General features: G+C 35.4%; 1 protein-coding gene across 1 annotated transcript; it reads left to right on the top strand.

Moving 5' to 3' along the window:
- The first annotated feature begins 16,290 nt into the window (after window positions 1-16,290).
- LOC101971673 (DDB1- and CUL4-associated factor 12-like protein 2) lies at window positions 16,291-19,516 on the top strand. Its single transcript, XM_005319329.3, has one exon. It carries the CDS (start codon window positions 16,660-16,662, stop codon window positions 18,052-18,054), a length of 1,395 nt encoding a protein of 464 aa, XP_005319386.2. The 5' UTR covers window positions 16,291-16,659; the 3' UTR covers window positions 18,055-19,516.
- Window positions 19,517-21,506: the final 1,990 nt, after the last annotated feature.

Here is a 21,506-nt window from a genome sequence, read left to right on the forward strand (position 1 = left end):
TAGTGAAATAAATCATTCATGTGATAGGAAAAGGAATTTACATTCTGAAAGTCTCTAATTGCTCTAGTTTTTAATTTTCAAAATTTCATGTCATCTTAGTAATATTTGTAAATAACATCACTTTGAAATGCTCCCAAAGAACAAAATTATTTTTATTCATTAATGGTGCATAATGAATATATGTTGAGAGTCACCATCTGCCCCAGTTTTATTCAGTGATGGTCTTGTCAAGACTATTAATTGCAAAGGTCAGAAGGAGTGGAGTATTGTTGAACTTCAATGTGGCATCTTAAACCAATTTACACATAGCAAGAGATATAATTCAGTTTTCAATAATATATGTATGTGACAATTTTAACTTGTCCCAATAATTTCTGTGTCTCTGGGCAAGCATAAAATACTCTGTGAAAATATCTACCTTCATCTCCTGAGTTTTGCAAATTGATGAGTCAGTAGCTCAGAGGGAATGAAATTAATTCATAATAGAAAACACAAGACTTAGGAGGATCGGTGAATATCTTCCCAATCCCTCTTTATACACAATGTTTGAATCTTAGATCATTGGTTTTTTGGCAGTGTTCATGAAATTAGATAATACTTAACTTTATATGCTTCCAGTAATAACAATCATATTGGTGTGATAATTGCAAGATAAAGTAAGTAAAACTTATGACATTCTATCTTTCTTTTGACTATTGCTTGTTTCAATATGTCCATAAAAGATAGAATGTCTGATTTTTCTTAATCCTCAAATGCTTATAAAGTGACAAATTTTATTTACACTCCTAAAATACATATTTTATTATTTTCTTCTGTGAACATCAATATTTTTCTGCTCAGTGGATGAATATTGAATAGGGCAGCTAGCCAGCTCTCAACTGGAAAGTTGGGATCTGGCACCCCTCTCCACTTTCTAAACATGTTCAAGCAAGACTCCTTGTTCACTTAGAGCTCACATTAAAAAGCAAACTCAAAATATCTTCAAACAACATAAGACACCCTGCTTTATGTACTTAAAGAAGGTCAGTAGTCTATATCATGCCAACAAAAGCATATGATTTAAATTTCAGAACATGATTTCATCTGAAAGTTGCAAAAATGTTTTTACTTTACTAAAAAGTCAAAGAAGAAGGGAGGGTTGTTTCTGTTTTCATGTGTTAATTCAATACTATTTTTGATATTAGCAACCACAAACTGTTTCATTCACAATAGTATGTAATATAATTTTATTAAATTTATTAGGTTTTCAAAGTTCCATTTTTGTACTTTTGTGACAAATGGCTTTTCTAAGAACCAAATCAAGTGTATTTGAAACTCCATAGCAAATAACAGTAGGTAGAAAAAAAATCTTTATGAACATGCAGAAAAACAGCATGTTTAAGCCCTTAATTTTATTACTATAAATTTATTTTGCTTTGTCTCTGGATCCCAGCAGGAAAATAAGAGGGAGATTGCATGCAAGAGAACAAAAATAGCTCATTTAAGTGCATGAGGTTCTGTAGTTGTAAATTTAACTTTCATCAGTTTCAAAATTTAGAGAGTTTAAAGGTAAATCATTACATTTCTCTCTTGTTACTGATGTTTCCAACTTTTCCTTTGTTGGGATTCTTTTTATTCTTGGACATACTGGTATGTACAAAAGGAAATTTTAAACACTCACAAGTCCTTGCCCAATTCACTTTGTGTGAACTAGGATTATATATCCACTTCAAAGTAGGGGCAGGGTTTTTCTGTTTTGAAGGGATCAGTATAATCATTTCACTGTCAGTCTAGTTGCACAGGAAATGTTTTTACAACAACAGAACAAGGCTTTAATTACTTACCAACCCTATAGACTGATTTTTAAATTATTTTGTAAAACATTACTATCATTAGTTATATTTATTGGATGTCTACAGGTACAGTATCCTAGGATACTTTATAATAAATCATATCAAAATGATATGAATATAATTTTGAGGGAATTTTTAAATAGTTGTTTTGACATTACATGGATATGATCCCAAGTTCTAGAAGTTTAAACTTCTTGGATTTTTTTTCTTATTTCTTTTTCATATTCAGTTTTTATTAGTAATTTCCCAGAACATTGGAATATAAAAAGTACAATGCTCATTTTTAAATGTCCCAAATGCATATAGAATGATTTCCTTAATCATGTTAACTTTTCTCCTTTTTGTCTGAGTGTACTGAGTATATCTTCCTTGAAAAAAACAATGATGATGAAGACAGTTGCTTTTCTAAACAGAACTGAATTTTCCTTGCCAAGACAAACAAGACTATTTGCATGAGAGACAATTACAACTAGCACTCAATTTTTTACCTTCCTCAGTGACCTATTCTCTATCCCACGCCAACTAATTTTTTATTCTCTAATTTTCTAAAGAATGAAAGCAATGATGGGGCTAGTATTGTTTCCTGTTTTCCCTAATACTTACCACTATATTTGGTGCAGGAATTTTAAGGTGATGATTTTTTAGCATTCTTAAATAACAAATTCTAAAATCTCTTTTATCTGTTATGTTGCCAGTATGAAAAGCCAAACGATACTAAGGTTTTGTATTTGTGGTTGCTATTAAGAGGTAATCAAAAGTTAAATATGTAGATACGATTCAAAGAAGTTTTACAAACCATGAGGATATGATTTTTTATATCGAGCCATCTTAAATGTACTTTGTCCACTAATCAATCAATTTAAAAATCTCTCTCCGCATGCTCCTTTTCTTCAGTTTTTAAATTTTCTTATCTATTCATTCATAAACTCATAATTTTGTAGATTTTGTAGTTATTTATTTGTATTCATCTTCTATACCCTGACAGTAAAAAAAAAAAAAAACTTTGTTAGTATTACTTATATATGTCTGTACCTTAAAATTCAAAACAGACACCTTGTCCTAAAATCCTATTCCCTTGTGACTAGGTTATTCTAGCTTACTTTTTAAATTTTTTAAATATTTTTTTTATTTTTATGGATCTGAGGATTGAGTCCAGGACCTTGAGCATGATAGTCAAGCACTCCATCACTCAGCTACATCCCCAGTCCTAAATCTTACTTTTCTGTACAGTTTATTTTTCCCTGATTAAGCCCACCCATTAAGTCATAACTCCTCTAATTTTCTTTGTATAATACTCTCATCATGTCATTAATATTCTCAAAAACATAAGGCATTTCCCCACTGACTAATATTATTCTGGGTGGCTTCAAGTCTTTCTGTAACAGGACTACCCTTAGCTTAGTTGCTCAAGTCAAGTTTCCAGTTTTCCATAACATAATTATGCCACTTCAATCAGACTGTTTTCTACATTGTACTATCCATGTTATTCAAATAACCTTTGATGTTCAAGAAAGTCACATCTCCTTCATGAATTCTTCCCTTAGTGACACAGTCTGAAATGAAAAATCTTTCTCAACTTTCCTGTAAGACATGCTGTGTTTCCTCTATGTCTCTTTATATTACTTGTTATTTATTTCACATGCCCTACAGAGCTAGCACATCATTGCACAATTAATAGATCCTCAAATAATATATATTAACAGGTACATCAGTATTATTTATTGATAAGGAGAGTTAAGTCTCATTTCTGAAATTTTAAACTACTGCCCACTAGACCAACCATTCAGTAAAAAATGAGAATATTTCCACTGTATATCTTCTTTCATCATTTAACAGGAGAAAAAGTGATTCCTTATTTCATATAGTTTGTCCATTTTTAAAATTTCACCAAAATTGAGCTAATAAATTATGTTTTATTAAAACAGACTTTGGTGATTTTTGTAATTCTGTGTACTGTGCAGATCAACAGTTATCATCTGTTCTGCACTATAGTAGATGATATTTGTACAGCATATAAATCTAATATGTCTTTATTTTTCTTTTAGTGTCAGTTTTGTGGCCTCCACATTCTGAAATGCACAGTTTACAATGATATATAACATACTAACATTTTTCAGTTGCAGTGCTAATCATAGACTTTCAGAGTATGAAAGAGTCTTACCGTTTCTCTAACTCAAATGACCTAATGTTTCCTCTCTTATCTGAAATGTATTCATTTTAACATTGAATACTTCACATGTACTAGCTACTTAAGTGGATAGTACTTAACTATGGGATGATTTGCAGCTCTCTCCTTTGTGAAGCTGCCCAATCCATCTTTAAATGCTTTCCTGGAGAGATTTCCCTTGTATTTCACTGAAATTGGTTCTCTTGAATTTCCTTTCTTTATTTAATTTTAGTTATTAACACAACATAAAATAATTCTGATCTCTGTTCCACAGGACAACCCATCAAATATTTAAAATATTTCTCATGCTACCCTGCAGTGATAATTTTCTTCTTCATGTCACACCACCTTAACCCCTTTCACAGTCTTTAAACAGTTTAACATCAAGTCCCTACAGCATTCTGCTTGCTTTAATCTAAATATATTCCAGTGTTCTTCTTATAAAGTTTAACAGATCTAATGATCATGTTGTGTATTAATCCCTTTTACTGAAATTATATTAATAGATATATAACTTATCTCTATATGTCATGTATAAAAATCTGTATAATCCTTGAAATTTAGTAGAAGTGAAAAATTCAATGAAATAAATTTGTGATTAAAGAAAATGATTTGCAGTGTGTATTGGAAAGTGTTCTATGGGGAAAAGAAATCACCCCCACAATTCCATAATAATGCATACTTCGAGTGGATTTAAAAACATTTAAAATAAATAGTCATCAATTTTGAATGCAGTACATCACATATAATCTAAACTCACAGAATTATCAATTGATTTATTTTATATGCCATACTTTGATTACTAGAATCTAGAGTCAGAGAGCCTTTCTTATTCATTCTTTGGACTCACTGTTAAATAAAATACCAAAGTTCTTTAACACACATTTCTAAGTGTCATGGTTTTCTAAGCCATGTCACTTGCATTTGCTACTTAAATATTTTAAATATGCAAATACAGCACATATTCCCATTAAATATAACTATGCTTAATTTGGAACACTGCCCCTATTTATCGATATTTTAAAATCCCTTTTCTGTTCTGTATCATATTTATATTGTTTCCCAATTAAATTTCATCTATAAATTTGATAAAAATTCTTTTCATATCCTTATTAAGTAAAAAGAGAGAGAATCACTTAGCAAACCTCTAGGCAACAATATGAGAATTTAAATTCTATATTGGTATAGATGAGGCAATAAGGCTAATAGTTTAATAATGCTAAATTTAAAGTCATAATTTCATATCCAAATCTAAATTTTCCTACTTTAATGGATGTGCAAACTTGGAAAATTCGGTGTCTAAATTTTTTCCATCAAAAAATAGGGTTGAACATAGTGTTTCTATGGAATTATTTGAAAGAACTAATAGTACAGATCTGGTGTTTAGTAAATGATCAGTAAATATTTTGATGTCTCAAGAGTTCAAGCCAAGCCACATACACATTGTTTTATGTTGTGTCAGCAACCTGAATGTTGTCATTGTTCAATCACCAATCAGCCCTCTACAAATTGGGGAATTATCATTTTTTTCCTGTTGTATAAATTATTTGCTATCATTGAACAAATTACCTCAGAACATTATGGCTAATAAAGCAATTACTTTATTTCCTCAGTTTTTTGGATCAGAAAAATCTAGCGTAGCTTATGTGGATAGCCTCTGGCTCAGGGTCCTTCCTTAGGTAGCAAATAAAGCATTATCTCGGGCTCATAGCTCACCTGGGACAAGGGTGAAGGAAGTATCTTTCAGGTGAACATAAGGAAGGCCTCAGGTCCTTGATGTCTGACATCAGTTCTTTACAATAAGACTCGTCAAAATGGAACTCTTAAAAATGGAACTCACACTATGGCATCTGGTTTCTCTCAGAGTGAGCCAGAGAGAGATCAGAATGAAAGACAAAGCAAGAAAGAAAAGCTACTCACAGAAGTGATATTCTATTACCTTTGTCATATTTTGTGGGTTAGAATAAATTCACTATAATAGCCTACAACAAATTGGGAAGACTTCATAAGGACATGGATCCCAAGAGGTGTGGATTCTGGGGGCACATCACAGAAGCTGTCAACCACACCTAGAAATATGTGCCAGGGAAAGATAGGAAGACTGGAGATCATCCCAGGGCCTGAGGTCTCCATTCCACTCATCAAGATTTAGTGGAGCTTTTCAAATCATTCAATGGGTTAGGCACTAGGAGTTGGACATATTGACTTATCTGGTCCAATTCTCAAGTCCATTTCATCCTCTGGAGATCTCTCTAAATCCTGGGGAATACCTGAGCAATAATATTCCAGGGAACATAGTTTGACTTGACAAAGGACAGAGGTCTAAAGTGGAATCTCACCTCCACCACTTTTGAGCTTTTTCACTTCATTAAACCTGGTGTCTTAATCTATAAAGTAAAAAGACTATGGTCTATTATATAGGCTTGTTGTGTAGAATAAATATATATAGAATATCCATTGCAACATAATTTATCAATAAATGAAAGCTATAATCATATATAAAATGTACATGTATAATAAATATACATATAGAAGTATATGTGCATAATATATGAATATATATTAGGAAATGTATAACTATATAATATTCCCACACATCTTGACAAACTTTCTGATACATAGATCTGAACCAATTTTGGTGAGTGATTTTGGCCTGCTCCCTTGATTCTTCCATTTTGTGTCTTTGTCACAAAAGGATGCCAATTCATTGAAAGCAAAGACTTTAAGTCTCATTAATCTTTGTATTTCCTACTATCTAATTCCTTCATAATATATTACAGGCATTTCATGTGTCATTGTTGAGTAATTACAACCATTAATCATTAATTCTTTACATTGCAATATACCAAATTGCTCTAGTACCTTACTCACTTTTCTCCATTTTGATCACAAGGATATCAGCAAGCAATTCAAATACATGTTTCATAGTTGTTCTTTTTAATTAAGGGGCATATTGTAAAGTGACTTTTTCTTTTTTTTTTTAAGTTATATTCCAGATAATAATATGAAAGGTCTCTCTAAAGCAAACTGAGGTATAGGCAAAATCAATATTCTATGTTTCTCTTCCTTTTTATTTGCAAAATATTTTAATCATTTTCTTCCTTTCTGTTCTTCTCTTTTTGACAACTTTATTCTCTAGGTGCCACTTTCTATCTTTAATCTCAAAAATCTTGATGATAACAAGCCAATGATGCTTTAATAGTTATATAATTATTTATATATCAAAAGTCCTGTTCAGAGAAGAACCCCTAGAATGACATCTAATGATGGTATGTATGGTATCATTGCACCTAAAAAGGGAGAAGCTTAAAGAAACATTGGGGTTTTCCTCTGTGTTCCATACAACTAAATATTTATTTCTCAGCTTTACATCAGTGTATGATAATTATTATTTTAAGCTTTCCAAGTAACTGGTGGTTATTATTTTCTATAGAGTTCATTGATAATTTTATTTTTTATATAACTTCTATATATTTTGTATACCTACTTTTCATAAGTAACTGAGTTGGCTTTCAAAAATAAAACTCTAGAAAATAAAAAATCAAGATTTAGAAAGAAAAAAATTGAAAAAGTTGATATAGTTATAATGACTTAGTACTATACTTGTCATTGTGCTTCCTAATTATCGAGTAGAAAAGAGTAAATATTTTTTACTACAGACTGAACACATACCATGTGCCAGGAAATTTATATGCACTTTGATATTATATGTGTCTATACTTTGACAATGGAGAGTTGATGTTGAAACATCATTTTACAGATGAAGTTACTGAGTTTGAAAAAAAAACTATCTTGCCCATTGTCATAAAATTAAACTTCTAAATAGAGCCACAATTCAAACCAAGGACTCTTTGACTTCATAGCCTTCACTCAGATATAGTTTTTGTCATCAGAAAAGAGGAAATAGAATAATTCCACAGAGATAAAGGCTTTTAGGCTCAAATGTAAATTAATTAACTGTGTGACATTGTATAAAGGGGACATTGAGCAATATGATGAATAATGCCCTTCATAACAGATTTACAATAAATGCTGAAAGGATATTCATAGAGCTGTTTGGCTATTTTTAATGACCTCTGATAACTGCTTAAAGGATAACACTAATGTGTAAGTGAGTGAAACTGATTCAGCAAATACTAAGATATGATCCCATAATACAGTGGTTTAAGGTGATTCCAGAATAAAACTTGAGAGTACATGAATTAGCATTCAGAATGCTATTATATTTTATTAACAAGGGTTTCTTAGAAGCCAAATTTATTTGTTCATTCAGCAAATATTTATGGGATGTCAGTATGTCAGGCACTGTGCTAGGTTTGGGGAATCCAAATGTATTTTTAAAAATATTTCTATCTTAAAGAGGTTTGCAGTTTAGAATTGCAAGTTGATGCCTGCAATGAAAGTATGTGTATATTGTTCAAAAAGATGCCCTTAAATCTATATAGCAGAGTCAAATGAGATATAGTGATGATAGTGTTTGAGACTAGAATTAAAGGAGGAGTACAAATTTGGTATGTAGAAAAGGAGATGGTGAACAATCTAGAGGAAGGTAAGCCTGGATAGAGGTATGTCACTTACATTCTCCAATGAGATCTAATGTAGTGGTATTCTATGTTGCTATTATGGCCAGATCCTTAGCTGGGAATTCCAGATCTTTAATGATAGATATTGTTTACTAAGTATTTGCTTATATACAGTATTATAGGTAGAAAGTTCATTTATCTGTGACAAAATGAGGCAGAGAAAGGTCAAGTAAGTTGTCTAAGGACTCACACTTTATCAGGTTTTTGTTTGGTTTTGTTCTTTTCTGTTTGTTTTAGAACCCATGCTGAAAAGGAAAGACTGGGAATGAATCTGAAATAACTTTCCTATGTACATATATGAATACACCATAGTGAATTTTATCTTCATGTACATCCACAAAGACACTAATTTTAAAAAATAAAAATAACTATGCATAAGTGACAGAAAGATCAATAAAGGGAAGGGAGCAGAGGGCAAGGAAAGGGAAAGGGAAGGAGAAGGACTGGAGACTGAATTAGAATAAGATATATTCCAAACTTATATAGTTATATCAAAATGGATTCTACTGCCATGTATAACTTAAAAGTAGCAAAAAATAAAATAAAATCAATTTTTAAAAAAATAATAAAAATAAACAGCTCATTGTGTACACTGTGTACACTGTGCTATAATAATGTGATAAGGTTCTCTTATGAAAGTTTGAGAAGTATGACCAGTATTCTCATCATGTTGAAATATTCGTTTTTTTCTTTTCCATTGAGATAGGATGTCACAATATCTACAGACCAAACCAGGTGTTGCTTAAGAAGTGCATTCAGAATAATTGTAATATACTTGGACAAGAGTTCCACTCAAACTCCTAAGTTCTAGCAGAACGTGGCATAGGTGGACAATCCAGAAAATGATCAGAACAATAATTACTAAGCACTTTTGCAAAGGTAGAAAAGCCACATGAAGCTTGATGCAAATAAGTAGTTTTCCGCTTTTATTTTTTTTACCTGATGACAGCTATAAAATGTTCCTATGAAAGTAACTGAATGAGTATCCATGCTTCTAGAATTTACAGTGAATTTATCAATAAAATTTGGAAGATAACTGTAAAAAACAATGAGAATAAGGTAACAACAGTGTGCAACAATTAATTATACATTTCAAAATAACCAGAGAAGTGTCTGAAAGTTCTTAAATCAGAGAAATGATAATATTTAAGGAGATGAAAATGCCAGATGCTCTGATTTGATCACCACACATTGTATGCGTATATCAAATTATAAGAGTGTACCCCAAAATAATTACAGATATTACATCAATTAAAATTTAAAATTAAAATAGGAAGAAAACAATGATTTTAGGATTTTACATAATAAATGTTGAGCCTTTCTATTGACAGTAGTATATTAATGATGTGACTCGAGTTCTAACAGAAAAATCAACCATATATTTATATACACAAAACTTTTTCTACAACAACATAGGAAGATTCAATGTATATAAAAGGTATATCAAACTATTAAATCAATATAGAAGCTTATTTGATTTGAAATAATATCAAATACTTGTACTCTCATCTGATTATTACATGGTATTAAAACACACATTTTAGGTAAGCATTAAATGCTGAATGTCTACTTGCAAATTATAACACCCTGTCATAGCTGATGCTTGTCCTTGCAGTTATGATAATAGATGAAAATAGGAAATAATCTTATGTCATTTTGGGCTGGATTGTTGACAGAGTTTTGTGTTTCAAAACTATTTATATAATGTTTTCTGGGACCGTCTATCACATAAATCAATCTAGAGATTCATAGTAATAGAAAATTAACCTTTTGGAAAATGTGGTGGATTATATTTTTAATAGATCCAGAAAGAATCATGATAGAAGCAAGGGAAGAGTAAACGATTAGACAAACTATAAAATTTCAGGCAGCAAACTGTATTCCTCCAACCTTTGCTAAATAAAGAGGTGGTTAGTCAAATCATGTGAATGGTTTTGTCCTAAAATAGTGTAAGGATCCAATGTCCCTAAAATTTCATTCAGCAATTATTCAGCATTTCTATGACAAGCTAGACACTGGAGATACAATAGTGAATACATTGAATACTATCTCTGCCCTCAGGGAGCCTTTGTTCACACATTTGGTACATAGACCTATTAAACAAAGAGTAATATAAATAACAATGAAATTTCAATGCGTTAAAAGCCATAAAAAGTAACTTTAAAATGATCTTTGTATATAATAGGGGAAGAGAGATCTGACCTGTTTTGGGGAGTCAAAGACAATTTCCTCAACAAAGTAACACTTCATCTGAAATCTGAAGGATAAGTTAAAAGTTCTGATTAAAAGTTCAGATATCTGTGTGTGGGGGGTGGTGGTAAAACTTGGGAAAGACCCACAGTCAAAAAGCATTCCAGGCAGAAAGAACAGTAAGCTAAAAAGATCTGAGGCCTGAAGTTATTTACGCAACAGTGCTAAGGAAATTCAAATGGACTAGTATGGCCTGAGCAGAAAAAAAAATGAGAAGGTAGAAATGTGGCAGGAGAACAAAGGTCATACCATGCTAGGCCTTGTAGGCTTGTGTTAATGATTTTGATCTTTCTCATAAGACAATAGACAAATACTGGTTTGTTTAGATAGGTGCAGTGACATGAGCATATTTATATTTGGAAACCATTGCTGTGGCTGCAGTGTGTAGAATTGAGTGCAAGAGGGCAAGACTGGTTGCAGGAAAATCACTCAGCAGGCAAATGTAGTGTTTCAGTCAAGACCAAATAGTGGTTTTGGAAAGCCCTGTGGCAATGGAGACGTTGAAAATGAAATGGATTTAGGACATGTTAGAAGGTAGAATGCTGGAACTGAAGATAAGGAAGAGATATGTGTGAAAGATTATTGTTGGGAACTTAATTTGCACAGTGACTGGATGGTGATGCTACTGATTAAGTCAGGAAATAATAAAAGTTCAGGTACATTGAAGTTGAAATCACGATCTTGAGGTTATACATGTTGAATTTGTATTTCTATTTTGATATTCACAGTATCAAGTAGAAAGTTGGACTCGCAGGTTTGGGATGGAGATATAAAATTAGGATTCATCGGCATATATTGTGCATTTGGAGTTACGGGTAAACTGATATCAAAGGTAAGGAAAATAATATTTGAGTATCTATACCCAGTTAAAACATTGCTAACATGGAATAGAATGGCTTCTCAATCAATTTTTGTAGGCATAATCTCATTCAGGACTTCCTTTACATACCAACCTGTATCACGGCATGACCCTTATCCTTATTTAGTCACTTGTATCCAATTTAAGTACTTTATATCAGTTGGTGAGAAATGCCCTAAATTAAGGAAAAGATCAATTCTTTATTCAGAGCACATATTTACATCCATAGCTATTAGTAGTAGGAATCCAGTATTGGCTTTTTCTTAGAATGAGCCCTTTCACAAACTGAGGATCTACTAGAATACTGTATACTATAAAATTATTCCAGTACATTATTACCAAATTAATATTTACCTATAGATTGGTAAGAGAATACGGATTTCTATACATGGACAAATAGTCAACCTTAATAAAAATCAATCATCCTTGTGTGTACTAGTTTGTAGCAATGGTGAATCTGTGCTTGCACAAAAAACCAGCAACAGCATGACTACCACATTGCCATTATAAAGTTAAATAAGGGAAAGGAGAGAATGCAGTTAAGATTTAAGAGAAATGTATTAGGTGCTTATAATCTGCCAGATGCTGTTCCCAATGATGTGGTGGTATGTGTGTGTGTGTCTCTGTGTGTGTGTGTGTATTCAATCTTACTTAATCATTAAAGTGACCACATGGCATGGATGCTACTATTATTCACATTTTACAAATAAAGGAATAAAGGCAAGGTGAATATAATACCCAGCCCTGTTACAAAGCCATCAAGCTATAGAAATACAACTCAAATAATGTTATCTGACTCTAGAGCATGCTCTCTTTAACCACTACATTGTAGTGCCTCCCATAAAATGTAATCAACACTGAATCTACCCTCTCATAAAACAAAGCCCACCCAAGTTGGGGCTCTGACACATTTCTTTCTCTTAGGAAGACAAAAAGGTATGCTATAAACAAAAGGTCATTGATTCAGAGTTGCCTCCTTCTTTGTAATTCAGTTTCTAGTAAGAATAATAATGTGATAAATTTTTTTTTTTACTCCATTCCATTCAACAGAATATGCCTTTGGTAGTGTCTTTGTAAGAGGAAGCATAGTTTGCTGAGTCATCTCTACCAGTTTCTGCATCATGAGACTTGGAAGACTATCTGACTACAAAACAGATTCACAGCAGCTTATCTTAGGAGACTGACAAGGTCACAGCTTGAAATGGTACAACTGTATTATAATTAGAGATTAAGTGAAAATTTATTCAATTTAATCATTCAAGACTAGTTTGCCTTGTGTCTGTTATAAATAACATGGTATCATTACCATATATTAATTTAAAACAAGGTTTATTAACTATATTTCATTTTTTAGTGTCTTACATTTATACTTTTTGATAAAGATAATACAATAGTTATACATACAAATGTAAAGAAGATATCACAAAATATATTTTTTAAATTTTTTAGTTATGAATGGACATAATGATTTTATTTAGTTTACTTATTTTTATGTGGTGCTGAGGATCGAACCCAGTGCCTCATATATGTGAAGCAAGCCCTCTACCACAGAGCCACAACCCCAGCCCAATCACAAAATATCTTTAAACACCTAATGGAGACCCTGACTTTCAGTAGGCTAATGTGGAGGTCTGGGAATATAGCTCAGTGGTAGAGCACTTTCCTAGCATGTGCATGCAAGTCCCTGGGTTCCATACCCAGCACCAAGACCAAAAGAAAGAAAGAAAGAAAGAAAGAGGCTATGCAAATACCTAAAATTTTCATTCACTGCTTCAACAATAAATGTTTATGACTCTATATATTTGGAGTGTGTTTTATTAAAAATGGAAGCAATCAGATAAAAATAAAAATTCAAAATTAAAAGTTGATATTAACATCTATGCATCTCCGAGCATTACTTGCTTCTGTTCTGGAAGTTGTTTGTATGTCTTTCAGTAAAGCACTCATAGATTTTTGAAACTGTAAATGCAAATAAAAAGTATTTCAGATATAATATTCTAGATGAAATTAATATACCTCATTTATCAATATAAACAATCATCTGAACATTGAATTATACCTAAATACATTATTATACCTAAACAGTGTATATTTATGTAGCAAAAGAGTAAGATGACATGATACCAGGACTATAGATAGGTGTTATTTTTACCAAAGATTAAAAAATACACTAGATGTGAATATAGATCTTATAAATATTAATTGAAAAGAATCTGTAAACAAAACAAAAGTTTCAGAATCATATTTTGCCTTAAAATATCATATGAAGCATGTACATAAGTTGCATTTACTATTCATTCATTTTAGAAATTGTAGCTTTCAACAGCACACAAAACATAACATCTGTTAAGTTTCCATGATAGGTGAGATTACATGGTTTTAAAGAATAATAAACAGAAAAAAGTATTTGTCAAATAACATATGGTGGTAGTCATTTGCAAAAATGTTGAAGTCACACAGGGATTTATATCTTGACTTTATTATTTATTAGCTGTGTAATGGGGGGAGTCATTAACCCTTTCTGAGCTTCAGTTCTCTCATTTTACATTATCACAATAAAAATAAAGCCTACCTTATAAAGTTATTGTGAGGCTGAAAGTTAAAGCATTTAGCATTTGAAGTGTTTATTTAGTACAGCAACTCTAGAGACCATGACACCTATAGGCTCTCTATAATAATAGCTGATGATGTAAGCATCATTTACGTTTACAAATAAAAGGGTGTGCATCTGGGTAGAGTACACACACAGATAGCCAAATAGGTAATAGTCCCCAAATTTTCAGCCATTTCTTCTATTACCACATCAAAAACTATGCATGGGGTCTCATATAATATCAGGTTTTTTAATGTTAGAATTTAAATACAGAAGGAAATCTTAGTTAAGTAAAGTTAAAGGACTTTCTGGTCAGTTAATCTCCATTAATAACATCTCAACGAAGTAGTCTGCAATTTTTTCCCTGCTAGGTTGCAACCTATTCACTATCTGCACACTCTTCTTGAAAAGGCATCATACCTGTGGAGGAATGTTGAGGGAGTGACACCCGAATAACAGCTGGATTAGAGTGATGTGACAGACCTGTGGATTTTGTACTTGAAGTCTGTGCACTTGAGGTTACTTGGCAAAAATGGAGATAGCTAGCGACAGGGGAAAGAGCAACAACAAAATAGCTTTCATAAATAACTTTTATTAAAAAATATTTATTTATTTCCTTTTTTAGTTGTAGTTGGACACAATACCTTTATTTTATTTATTTATTTGTTTTTATGTGGTTTTGAGGATCCAACTCAGGGTCTTGCACATCCTAGGCCAAAGCTCTACCACTAAGACAGAACCCCTGCCCTCATAATCATCTTTTATTGTTGAGAAAAATTAATTCACTCCACAGCCCCATGCCCCACACCCATCACATTCATCCACGGCAACACGTTTTTCTGGAGGGAGAATTAGGCTTATATAAATTAGGTACCAGCCCACAGCCTTCCAGTGCTTTATACAAATCAAGGTAGCTTAACTCCTGCATCTGAATTCTTGGAGGGGTGTCCAAATGTAGACTCCACTGTGCAAACCTGGTTTGCCCTGGTTTGGTCCTGCTATCAGATTGGCTTTACAGAACTTGCAGAACAGATATGGACCATCTGACTCCTAAAACTGCAAACCCCATGCTCTGAATATCTTCACCTCACCATTGTGCCCATGTTTTTTCTCTGGAAGTTCTTAGTCACCATCTGTGACTGAGGATAGCTATTCCCTGTGAATACCCAGGGAACTGCCCCAAAGCCCCAGAGAGCCTTCCAGAGGACGGAGCTCTCCCTGGACTCCTGCGACTACTTTGTGGGCTGAACTTATCCTGCTTGAAGAAGGAGGAAGGTATGTTTCTCTTGGACCTCTTTTCCCTCCAGCTCAGCTCTGAGGTTCAAAAACACCACAGAGGAATATCTTTCCCTTTACCCCTCCCACATTCCCGCCTACAGATCCACCCACCCTCAGCATTGCAGCCTTCTAAGTTCTCAAGGATGCCTCAGACCAAAGGTTTCCTATCCCACCCTGGATGGAAATGCAGTCTATATTTGGAAGACATCCCTCAAGGATTCAGATGCATGAGTTCAGCGACCTTGATTTGAGAAGAAGAAAAAAATATATATTTGGTTGAAATTATTTAAGACACCACTAGCAGAAGTGCTGAGGAAGGAGGAAAAGCAGAAAGGAACTAGCAGGAAAGGGATGTCCCTTCCACTTTCAAACACTCCCGTTCTTTACCAAGTGCAATCTGATCCAAGGGTCTCCTAAAATTACATCAGGGGCACATTTGTTTCTTCCCACAGATCACATTTAAGGCTTCTAGTCCGGTGCTTGATTGTATTTTAGGCTTCAGATTTATTCAAGTAGGAATTTTAAGGCTAGTTGGCTGATATTATCAGGATAGTGAAACTCCAGGTTTTGGACTGGGGCGTCCTGGAGCGGGGCCTCTAAGAATCTTCCCGCCTCCCCAGCTCCATTCCTTCTTCCTTCTCCGCCCCCTCCCCACCCCCACCCCGCTGGGCGAGCTTTACCCCGCAACCCACGCCCTCCCGCCCCTCCCACTGCCACAGCCTCTTAGACTTAAGCCCCCCGCAGAGTCCTTGCCCAAGCTGACTTCGCTGTCACCTCCTAGACGACCGCACTTCCCGCCCTCGCCTAGATCCGTGCCACCCTAGCAGCCGCTGTCGCCCGCGCACCGCTCCCTCCCTCCGCGCATTCCTTGCTGGGCTCCTGGCTGTCGCCTTCTTTGCTGACAACCCATCCCAGACTCGGTAGGCTCACCGCCCAGCGGTCGCCCCAGCCTCTTGGCACTTGAGACCCTGCGCTCCAGCTTACGCGGAGACGCTGCCATTCCCGCCGTTGCCGCCGCTGCAGCCAACACTGGTGCCACGCGCCGCCGCCTTTGCCGTGCCGCTGCCACAACCTCAGCTGTCTGCCCGCCTGCCACCATGGCCCCACAGCAAACAGGTAGCAGGAAAAGGAAAGCGTCCGCGCTCGAGGCTGGAGCGGGGAGCTCGTCGTCCCAGGGCTTAATGTCGGCGGGGCACGGAGAGGGGCCGCTGCTGCCCAAGAAGCAGAAGCGGCCAGCCACACTTCGATCGCTGGTGCACTACCTAAAGGGCCGCACGGTGGGCGCGTGGGGTCGCGCCTGGCTCCCGGGCTTCGAGGGCAAGCTACGTGACTACGCGGTGCAGAGGCTTCCCGAGCTACTGACTGAGCGCCTGCTGGCACTGGGCACCCTCAACAAGGTTTTCGCTTCTCAGTGGCTGAACGCCACGCAGGTGGTGTGTGGCACTAAGTGTAACACGCTTTTTGTGGTGGACGTGCAGTCTGGCCAAATCAATCGCATCCCCCTGATGCGGGACCGGATGCCTGCCCTGACCCGGGATCAGCCAACCTGCGGCATCCATGCCATTGAATTAAATCCCTCCAAGACACTTCTGGCCACCGGGGGCGAAAATCCCAACAGTCTGGCTGTCTACCAGCTGCCCACCTTGGACCCCGTTTGCCTGGGTGACCGCCATGGGCACAGGGATTGGATCTTTGCCATTGCCTGGATGAGTGACACCGTGGCTGTGAGTGGCTCCCGTGATGGCACCATGGCATTGTGGCGCGTGGACCCTGACAAGTTTATTGGCAGCAGTCCCTGGCACAACGATGCGTCTCTTCCCTTGTACACCCACATTCATCCAAAGGACATAGAGTCCATCCCCAGGGCCAGCAGCAACCCCAGTAACCGCAAAGTGCGAGCCCTGGCCTTCAGCGGCAAGAACCAGGAACTGGGAGCAGTGTCCCTGGATGGCTATTTCCACCTGTGGAAAGCACGAAGCCACCTATCCAGGCTGCTGTCTATCAGGCTGCCCTACTGCCGAGAAAACGTGTGCCTGAATTACTGTGATGAATTGTCCCTGTACGCGGTGGGCTCCCAGTCTCACGTCTCCTTCCTGGATCCCCGCCATCGCCAGCAGAACATTCGGCCCTTGTGCTCCAGAGAGGGCGGTACAGGTGTGCGCTCCTTGAGCTTCTACCAGCACATAGTCACTGTGGGCACAGGCCATGGCTCCCTACTCTTCTATGACATCCGTGCCCAGAAGTTCCTGGAAGAGAGGGCCTCAGCCAGCCTGGACTCTTTTCTGGGACCCACAGGGAGGAAGCTCAAACTCACCTGTGGCAGAGGCTGGCTCAACCGTGATGAACTCTGGGTGAATTACTTTGGTGGTGTGGAGGAGTTCCCCAATGCCCTCTACACTCACTGCTACAACTGGCCTGAGATGAAGCTTTTTGTAGCTGGGGGACCTCTCCCTTCAGGCCTCCATGGGCATTATGCAGGCCTCTGGAGTTAAGAATGGTCACCTTGTCCTGAAAATGGGCATATGTACATTTGAGCTCTGTTTAATTTTCTTAATTTTGTATTTGTCCTGGTAACTCTACCCTTTGTCTTCCAGGTGGACCTGAATTAACTTACCTGTGCTTTGTGCATTAGACAGAGAGAAAGAAAGAGCACAAAATTGGTGGTTTGGGCACTCAAATTTTGGCTTTAAGACTTTTCTGCACCTTGCCTAAAGCATTACTTTCTGCTTTCTCATACAAGGCTAAACTTTGTTTTCTTTTGCTGAGTGATTTACATATTTTTCTTTAGGCTAATATAGTCATTACTCTCAATACCATTTGGTACATTAGTTTTACCAGTATTTCCATAACATATTCAGACCTTTACACATTTCAGATGTATAGTATTTGGGGAAAATGTGCGTTAAAAATGTGTCTTTTGGCTGGGCTGAAGATATAGACTTACTCCAATTGGAAAATGCAGCTGAAGTTCTAGATTGCCACCATTGTGAGCATATTTTATTGGGATGTTGTTAACTCAGTATTTGTTGATTGTATTTCATTGGTGCATAAAATGATTTTTAAAAATGTATTATCTTAGTTAAGGAATATTACAATACTGTTTGGTATTAGTCAAAAATTTTGATTATTCAGTAAAAGTTGAGCATCACCACCCCAAACCCTCAGACTTCATTAAAGCTGCTTTCTGTTTACCTTCCTGGGTGGCATTTATGCTATGGCTTTTCAGAGCTACTCAAAACTGGCTTATGTGTGGCAGAACAATCAGGTATTTTAAAAGATAAACATTTTGTAGTATTCAGTTAACACCATCAAGGTAGCCATTTACAGTGAAAGACCAGAAGATGTGCTCAAGAGTAGATGTTTACATTTTTGTGTTAAGTACATGGATAATTCTTTGGTCTGAATCAATTATGAGTATGTGATGTATTGCAAAAAAAAAAAACAAATAAAATGTGTTCAGCATCTTAGTAACTATGTGTGACTTAAATTTTTGAATGGTTAAATGTACACTTTTTGAATTTCCTACTAGGAATGTATTTACCAGAGTCAAAATTTTCCAAGAGAAAAGCTGAAGCTTGAACATCAGCTCTGCATACATTATTTTGTACATTTGGTTTTGAAAAAGAAACATGTTTATAAGTTAAAAGATTAAATAATATTTTGAATAATTAATACAGTTGGTATAATTTAGGATGGCTAGGTGCATTTTTATTTACACTAAAGTATGTGTACTTTTAAGTACTTATATATATGTTTACTTCCAATGTAAGTAGGAGGCATAAATGTATACCATTTTACATATGAAGCTGTTTCTCATGTTTTGAAGTACATCTATCAAGTCTTACAATTTTGGTTTTTATTTGTGTTTTTTTAATATCAATTTAAAATGGTGTATGCACATGATCAAAATATCATAATGTATAAAAAATGCACAATAAAAATCAAGTGTCACAACTTGGGATCCCTAGTCTCTTGCCATAAGTCACCACCAGTATATTTTTGTGTGTAACTATTTAGACTAAGTCTATATATATCTCTTAAGTATGTTTGTATGTAATTTGCATACAAATTATAACATGAACTGTACATAGCTATGCTTTTTTAATCACAAAATTTTAGAAATTGCTTCCTCCATGGATGTACCTAATGATTTATTTTATAGAATTCTGCTATATGGTTGGAATATATTCACTATACCTTTGATTAGCAATGTTATTGGTATTTTTTTGTTGCCATATTCTTCAGTGGTTACTTTGAAAGTACATCTTGTGCACTTGTGTTAAGTCTACCTGCAGGATAAATTTCTAGAAATGGAATTACTATGTCAAGGAGTTAAGTTCATGTCATAGCTAATAGCCATTACCAAATTACAAAAATTTTACTACCAATTTATCTTCACATAAATAATGTATACAGGCCTGAGTGACCACAACCTTGCCAACAATATGTCATTAAATTCTGTGTTGATTGCCAATCAAATATCCATCTGATTTGGATCCTTTCATTTAAACCACTGAGGCTAGATCATTAGATTTGTGATATGAGTAATACATAGGTTCTGAGACAGAGATTAAAAAAATGAGGATGTAAGGGCAAGTATTTAAAATATTGCTGGATTGAAGAAAGAGAGCACTTAGAGATTAGGCTCAAATATATGGAGATGCATCACATAAGACTACTTTCTATTAGATACTTACCTGGACCTTGTTAAGGTTTCTTGGCCTGTTGCACTCTGGTTTAAGTCACATGAAATGCATCAGATGTCATTGAAGAAAATCTGACAAAGAGATGAAAATCTGAACTGAATTATTGGAGGTGCGTGTTCAGAGGAGGAAAGTTAATAGAAAAATGGGGGGAAGTAAACAAATAGTATTTGGTATTTCATATGAAGAGTAAAGAATAAGAAAGAATTTAAATGAAAATTCAGGCTCAGGCTCAAATATAAATAGTGACAATCAATAAATATAGAAAAAAAACAGGCATAGAGGACACTGGTGGAAGGTGATCATTTCAACTTGGGACATGTTGAATTTAAGCTGCCTATGTGACATTAGGAGAATATACTCAGTGAAGAATTTGCTGTATATCTCACTAATAGGAAGGTAATTTGGGAGACTATTAGGGGAAAACAGAGCAGCTAGCAAGGATACTAAAAAGCTTTGGGGACAAAAAGGTACAGAAAGAAAATAAAACAGGTTTGTTATAACCAAATGTCAATATCTTAAAATCCCTGGGCGACAAAATAACTCTTCAATCATACTTACAATGGTTTTGATTTTCTCCCCCCCCCCCCAATTTTCCTTAAATGCTTGCATATGACCACTTAGGACTGCTCAAATTGGTACACTAATTAGACTTTCTCATTGCTCAGCTGTTCATATTTTCTTGGAGAAGTGAAAAGTTAGACCCAGCTCAAAAAGAACTTCAGGGCTAATATTTCTGGATCATTTATCCTAATATTCTAAGATGTTTTCTGTACTACCAACACCCTGCTGGAACCAGCATTCCTTGAAGCCATGCCAAAGCCCTGGCAGTTTCATAGAGGTGCAACGTCACCTCATCACCTGGTGCTACTACCCTATGTTTGGATTCCCAGCTCAATGCCTCATATACAGGTCTCTGAAAAATTTCCCAAGTTGTGAAAGAACAAAGGAGGTATTAAGGGGAGGATGCTCCTTTCCTCAGCATTGTAATTTTAATAAATGCAAATACAAATAGTTAGAAATGAAAAAATGTAGTAATCTCAGTTTTATTTATTAGGAAGTTTAATGTAAAATCTGAAAAGAAAAAATTAGAAAATAAAATTTCCCATGAAGATATAAACTGGATTGAACCATTGACCCTAGAAAATGTTGAAATTATGATTCTTAAATCTGTGTTTTCATCCTAGTTATTACATGCAGAAACATATAAAAAGACATGCAGGCTTGATTGTCTCAGGAGT

The sequence above is a fragment of the Ictidomys tridecemlineatus genome, chromosome X, assembly GCF_052094955.1.
Source record: "Ictidomys tridecemlineatus isolate mIctTri1 chromosome X, mIctTri1.hap1, whole genome shotgun sequence".
Taxonomy (NCBI): Eukaryota; Metazoa; Chordata; class Mammalia; order Rodentia; family Sciuridae; genus Ictidomys; species Ictidomys tridecemlineatus.

Coding starts and splice junctions, on each gene's coding strand:
- LOC101971673 (XM_005319329.3), top strand. CDS start 16,660: ATGGCCCCACAGCAAACAGGTAGCAGGAAAAGGAAAGCGTCCGCGCTC.